The sequence below is a fragment of the Crocodylus porosus genome, unplaced genomic scaffold (assembly GCF_001723895.1).
Source record: "Crocodylus porosus isolate Cpor-Errol unplaced genomic scaffold, CroPor_comp1, whole genome shotgun sequence".
NCBI lineage: Eukaryota > Metazoa > Chordata > Crocodylia > Crocodylidae > Crocodylus > Crocodylus porosus.
This window is the reverse complement of record NW_017728949.1, coordinates 21,584,689-21,591,649: the sequence shown is the minus strand read 5'-3', so window position 1 is coordinate 21,591,649 and position 6,961 is coordinate 21,584,689. Positions and strand designations below refer to the sequence as shown.

The following is a 6,961-nucleotide window of genomic DNA, read 5'->3' as shown; positions in this document are numbered from 1 at the left end:
CGGGCCTGCGCCTCAGTCCCGGCCTGCGCCGGGAGCGGGCGGCGATGTCTGTGGCCGCGGCTGCGGCGGGGCGCTCGGCCGAGCTGGTTTTCTACGTGAACGGGAGGAAGGTGGGTGCGGGCGCCGCGGGGTGTGCGCGCTCTGCTCTCCTCTCCTCTCCTCGCCTCAGCGCCCCCCGCTCACCGCCTGCGCTGGCACTGGAGAGACCTGTCTAGTCCAGATCAGGGGGCACACCCCTCCTCGGAGCAAGGGAGGCCTGCGCCTAATGGGTTTGACGGGTTTAAAGGAAAGGGACAAGGAGCGGGGCAAGTGCTGAGAGAGGCAAACAGTGGGTTGCTTAGATCCAAAGGGATAAAGAAGGCAGCTTAACCCCTCCTTTTACGTCTGCCTGCAGACAGGCTTCAGGAAAATCATGTGGGTGAAATGTTGGGAATGATCTTGATCAGGTTTCACATATGGTAGAAGATAACTGCTTCTTTCTTTCCCCTCTGCAAAGCCAGTCAGCAAGGAGGCAGCTTGTCAGGGACACGGGCGGGGGATTTAGGCAGGCAGCCCCTTGAAAGTTCAGGGGAGCTGGGCACCCAAGTCTCCTTTTGAAAGTGTCTTTAAGAAGTTTCTTGGACCTATACTCTTCAATATCTTCATCAGTGACTTGGATGTGGGTGTGAAGTGTACTCTTGTAGCCAGTAGGTCAGGGAAAACTTACAGTGCTTAGATCATACCATAAATTGTATAAGGTTAAACATATAATGAAGTGTGCAAATGTGGTGTAAGTGACTAACAAAGAAGAAGCAGATAGCATGAACATAATGGATGGTTGTGGTTTAATTGAAGATAAGATTGTTTTGAAGACTGACTGCCTCAACGATATCTGCACAACATCCTTGATAAAGAGGAACCAGCTCCAAGTCACCTTTGATTGGTGCGATAAGGGGTTATGTGCTGACCAAGCAGTGCATGCCTGAAGAAAAAGCATCCAGAAATCTTGCCCAGCAACATAAACTGTATAAAAGGGGGCAGGAGAGAGGATGATGGGGAACTTGCCTCACCATCGGAGCCCATGCCTGTGCGTGCCAGGTCGGATACCTGGCTCCATCAGCCAATAGGGATTGGTCATCCCTATCTACAACACCCTTGGGATTATGTAGTGTGTCACCCAGGAGAGTGCATGTATATGTGAATGTGTGTGTTGGTAGGGTAACCCCACCTTTGATCAGCTAATGGTCTCTGATAAGTGTATAACTCCCCAGTACCCTTAGCGATAAGCTACCCGCTAAAAAGAAACTAACTTTTCATCATTAGTTTAATTTTTGGGTTACACTCTGTCCAGGTTTGAGGATGATACTAAATTGTGGGGTGAAGTGCATGTTCCGGAGAGTGGGGAACGACTGCAGGCAGACCTGGACAGGTTAGAAAAGTGGGCAGTACATAATAGGATGCAGTACAACAAGGACAAGTGCAGAGTGCTGCACTTAGGGTGCAAAAATATCCAGCATGTCTACTGGCTGGGAAATGATCCTCTCAGCAGCACAGATGCGGAAAGGGGTCTCGGAGTCATAATGGACTCAAAGATGAACATAAACCATCAGTGTGATGAAATCATCAGCAAAGCTAACCACTTTATCATGCATCAGCAGATGCATAAGAAACAGATCCGAGGAGGTGATACTTCCCCCTATGCGGCATTGATCAGACCTCAGCTGGAGTACTGTGTCCAGTTTTGGGTGCCATACTTTAAGAAGGATGTGGATAGCCCCAAGAGGGTCCAGAGGAGGGCCACTCGTATGGTTAGGGGCTTACAGGACAAGCTCTATGAAGAGAGACTGAGGGACCTGGACTTTTTTAGACTCCGCAAGACAAGGTTGAGGTGATCTTGTGGCCGCCTACAAATTCATTAGGGGGCACTGCAAGGGATCGGAGATGTTCTGTTCACCAGGGCACCTCTTGGGGTAACAAAGAACAATGGTCACAAACGGACAGAGATCATATTTAGGCTAGATATGAGGAAAAACTTCACGGTAAGAGTGGCCAAAATTTGGAATGGGCTTCCAAGGGAGGTGGTGCTCTCCCCTACCTTGGGGGTCTTTAATAGAAGGCTGGATAGTCATCTGGCTGGGGTCATCTGACTCTAGCACTCTTTCCTGCCCAGGGCAGGGGGTCACACTTCATGATCTATTGAGGTCCCTTCTGACCCTAGCATCTATTAATCTAAGTTCTTAAGTGCAAAAAAAAAATACTGATGAAAGTTGGCATTTAATTTGAAATGGACTCTTTCTTAAACCTTGCAACACCCTGAAAAGGTAGGGAAATGTGTTACTAGAGGAAATGGAAAATAAAACCAAAGAAGTGAGAAACAGGCAACTGATCTGAAAGCAGGTGGTGTCAAAGAAAATAGTAATCTAAACCACCTACGGGCTAAATTCATCTTTAAGGTTTAGCAGGTAATGAGATAATCCTGTCTGATCACAGGAAATCTTATACTTTTGCTCTATGTAGTTTGATATTTTGCCTCCGTCAGAGGCTGGTGCAGAATGAAGATTATATTTAGTCTGTGTATTTAGTGCTGTGTGACAGACAGCTTTCCTGACCTTCCCCAGAATGCAGTTTTATGTGCGTAAGGGTAAGATTTTTCTTACCTCACTGTGATATTTCCTTGCAATAGCTGGTTAAAAATTTGGTGGAGTTTCAATTACAGCCAGCCCATTTGAGGGTACAGTTGAGAAGACCGTAATTTGACTATGATGAATGGTTAATAAATAAAACTGGGAAGAAGGTGATCCTTGCCATTTTCCTGGCCAGTAGTCTGCCCTCTAGTGTTCATCCCAGGTCTGAGATATCATCAGGTTTTAAACTGTTGTCAATAATGGGTATGTCTATACGTGCACAGTACAGGTGCACATCTACATGTGCATGCCTGTACTGTGCAGTAACTATGTAGACACCTTACTGCACAGTAACACTGTATGTGCGGACTGACTTGGAAGTAACTTTCCTCCCAAATAGGTGCACACACTGTGCTATAATGCCTACATGTGTAGACGCCAATCTAAAAACCACTTACTGCACAGTAAATGCATGTGTAGACATGCCCAATGAGTACCTTATTACATGCTGTAGAAGACTCTTCTCACAACTGTAATTTAATACCTATCATTAGTAAACCTTCAACCAAGAAAAGACTCTCTGCCCTCTCCTTCACGATCTTCATAAATCTGAGAGTTCTCCCTATTATTTTGTATCTCCTTATCCATGATCCTGCTTCTACTACCTGCAGGGGACCTTAGGAGTGGATTGCCTTCCCCCTAGCTCCGTGGGTTAAAAATAAGTTACCTTAGCAGTTGGACAAAAATTTGTCTAGGATGGTTTAGGCGGGGATATTCCTACCTTGAGCAGGAGTTTGAACTAGATGACTCTTGGAGGTCCTTTCCAGCCCTATTTTGCTATGATTCTGTGATTCCTTGTTAGAAACAGGTCTGTCTATCTGTCAAACAAAAAATTTCCAGAGGAAGCCAAAACTATCATGGGGTCTTTAACCAATTAGTGCATTTCTGTTCAATGGAGGAGGGTTTTCTTCTGGGCACATCCATGGCATGCATAACACACGTAGCATGGACAACCTCTGTGTGTAAGGAAGGAAATAAGCAGCACAGCATCAGATATGCTAGGAAGGATGAAGCAGAGCAGGAGACTTGGCACAGGGAAAGCAGAAAGCAGAGGCAGCAGAAAGCAGAGGCAGCAGATGAGACAGGAGAAGCAGACTGGAGTGGCACTCAAGAAGGATGTGGGGCTAATTTGTGTCATGCCTGCCAAAAAAATTGGCTTAAAGGATAAGCCTTGATTGCTTTTCTAACACCTTGTATTTCACTTTCCATTACAGATAGTAGAGAAGAATGCTGATCCTGAGCAAATGCTGTTGTCTTACCTAAGAAAGAGAAGTATCCTTTTCTTCTTCACATATTTAAAGCAATATTTTGCAGATATTTTTCAGGCAAATCTCCCCACTGATGATTATTGGAGCCTGATAAAGATAGAAGCAAAGTCAAATGACCGTACTAAATTACTGTCCCTTTTAAGAATCAAATACTCTTCAGTGGTCTGCTGTATTTTTTATATCTAGAACAAGGGCAAATTCGATTAGACTATAAAAATGGACTTAATGTTAGCTACACTCTTCCAGGACTGTGGTTTAGCAGTTAGAGAAGGGGTGTCCAACCTTTTTGAATGTGGGGCGGGATCACGAACTTATCACCCAGTGGACCAGCAAGCCATATTCAAAGACCTCACAGGAAGTGGTATCACATCAGGAAGTGATGTCACGTAACCTTTGGCACCAATGAAGTTACAGGAAGTGACAATGAAATGGGTCTGGAAATGTGCCTAGGCAAGTTGTGGTTTTCAGAAAGCATTTATGTTTGGTATGGCTTAGGAACAGCACATCATTTTTCTGTGCAGGGGTTTGGACTAGATTAGGGCTGCCCAGCTGACTACCTGCAGGCCACATGTGGCCCACAAAGGGCCAGGATGTCACCCACAGTCTACATGGGGTCTCCAAGCAGTTAAGATATAGGGCATGGGCCTGGGCAGCCACCTCTCCCACTGCTGTGCAAGGGGGAAAGGCCTGTGGAAGGGGGAGGAGTGGTCCATGTCCTGCAAATGTAGCCTGAATGGCTGAGGATGAGGGTCTGCATGCTGCTGGAGCCCTGGACTAGCTTTTATCCTCAAGATCCTTTACTAACTTAATCATGGTCATTGTGGTTAATTAAATAGAAATTGTAGGCATATACTGTAGAGACGTGGAAGAGATCTCAAGGATAAGCTAGTCCAGGGTTGTTCAGATATGGTGAGGCTGTGGGCCCCAGATGACACCAGCATGTGTTGCACGCTGTGGGGGTGTGCCCCTAGGACCCCCTCACTGCACAGGCTGCTTCAGCAGCATGCAGACCCCCATCTTTAGCCATGCAGGCTACATCAGCAGAATCTGAACCACCAAGGAGGCAGCTGGAGGTAGAGCGCCTCTGAGCCGGGCTCCTTCTGCCTCCCGCCCAGCCTGGCTCCGGCAACTGCGCACCCCGCATCCCCAGCCCGGCCCTGAGGTGCTCCCAGCTCTGCGCATGAACTTACCTCGCGCTTCCATCCACTGTGCATGTGGGTATGGCATGGGCCATGCTGCAGCTCCCCTGGCCATGCGCCGGAGACAAGGGGCAGAGCCAGAGAAGAAGCTGCACCCTGTCCCCAGCTCATCTAATCAGGTGCAGCTGGGACAGCCCCGTGCCACACAGCCCTGGGGCAGCAGCGGCAGGGCCCAGCTCACTGATGAGCCGGGCCCTGCGGGGGTAAGCAGCTACCCTCCCCTCACTGCCGGCTGGGTCCCGTGGGCCGGCCCTGCCCGCCTCGCCTAGCTGCCCCGGCTCCGCACTCTGTGCTTGGCAATGGCTCCGTGGCAGCAGCTCTGTGCTCCACGGCAGTGGCTCTGCCGCAGCTCCGCGCTCCGTGGCAGCTCCACACTCTACTGCGGCAGCTCTGCACTCCACAGCGGCTCTGCTGCGGCTCTGTGCTCGGCAGTGGCTCCGTACTCGGCTGCGGCAGCTCCGCACTGTGCCGTGGCGGCTCCACCGCCACTCAGCAGTGGCTCTGCGCTCCATGGTGGCGGTGCTGCCGCAGGCCAAATAAAATGGCTTGGTGGGCCTCATGGGGGCCCATGGGCCACATGTGGGACAAGCCTGAATTAGAGCATGTTCCTGAGTCATGCAGTCTGTTTGTGTACCTGTTTGAACACTGAGTTTCTGTGACACTTTGGGAAGGTTACTCAACCTCTTTGTGTCCCTGTACTCTTTGTAAGGTGAGAATAATAGGTCTCTATTATCATTTGTACAGGGCTTTAACATCCTTCAGTGGAAATGTTATATAAGTGCAGAGTATTGCAAAATACCGGGGGTGTTGTAGTACTTGGAGTGATTTAGGCCAGATGTCCTAATTTTTTGGACAGGAGGCTAAATTTTTATGGGGTTTGGTACATTAGACCATTGTTAATAACTGTGTTTATGAGTAAGTGAGTGGGAAAAGCAGTAGTAAGGAGACTGCATCCCAAAATGTGTTTGCATTACCTAAGGAGCAGGATAGTTTATTTGTACTGTTCTGTAGTTGAACTGGCAAAAATAGTGAAGCTGTGCAACTCTGCTCTTTAATCGTTCCTGAGGAAGGTTGGCAGTGTGTAGATTAGCAAAGTGTTAATAGAGGATTCAGCTTTACTTTACTTCTGAACTAAAGTGACACTCCAGAATGTTATCAGAAATCATGATGCTGCTAGAAGTGCCATCTTTTGCGTAAGCTGCAAAAGTGATGTCTTGATCTCTAGGACAGGGCATTAGAAATGCAGTGGCATTCTGGGGAAGAGTATTTTCAAAAGTCCATCCAAATGAATCCGCCCACTGGGCTACCTTCAGCTCTACTTTCCTATAAAAATGAGTGAAGTGAAGGGCAGTTGTGTGAATGCAAGAACATAAGATACAGGATCTGAGAGGTAGGTTGGGAGGGAGGTCAGAACCTAGAAGAAGAGGATGAGAAGTTAAAACTTGATGTAGCATGTAAGGGGGAGCCAATGAAGGGAACTGGAGGCTTTCAAACACTGCTTGAGGAGCACAAATTCTGGCCTTTCACTAAACCTCTACTTTTGGAAGTTGTTCTGGTTGTACATAATGTGAGGGGGCCAGGACCCCAGGGGACCCGGCCCGAGCGAGAAAGCCCGGGGTACCGTCCAGCTTCCGGGATTGGACCCAGAAGTCTGGCCGGGGCTTGAAAGTTTGCCGGAACGTAAACCGGGCCGGTGAGGGACCGGCCCGGCCAGATAAAAGGAGCACCCCTACCCTGGTCAGGGAGGGACGGAGGCTCCGGCGGGAGCCTGCCCCGGGACCAGCAGAGCCGGGAGCGGCGCGAGGGACGCCGGCGGCAGCAGAATCCGCGG

At 48.8% G+C, this 6,961-nt stretch overlaps 1 protein-coding gene across 3 annotated transcripts in view; it reads left to right on the top strand.

Annotated features, from left to right (window-relative positions):
• The first annotated feature begins 10 nt into the window (after positions 1-10).
• Positions 11-6,961, top strand: part of LOC109322941 (aldehyde oxidase-like) — a 77,849-nt gene continuing 70,898 nt past the window's right edge. For all 3 annotated transcript variants that reach the window (XR_002104513.1, XM_019554240.1, XM_019554239.1), the window contains exons 1-2: positions 11-110; positions 3,878-3,935. Coding sequence is in view for 2 of the 3 variants with exons in the window: in XM_019554240.1 (XP_019409785.1) it covers positions 45-110; positions 3,878-3,935 (124 nt within the window). In the remaining variant the exon portion in view is untranslated. The remainder of the gene's footprint in view (positions 111-3,877; positions 3,936-6,961) is intronic.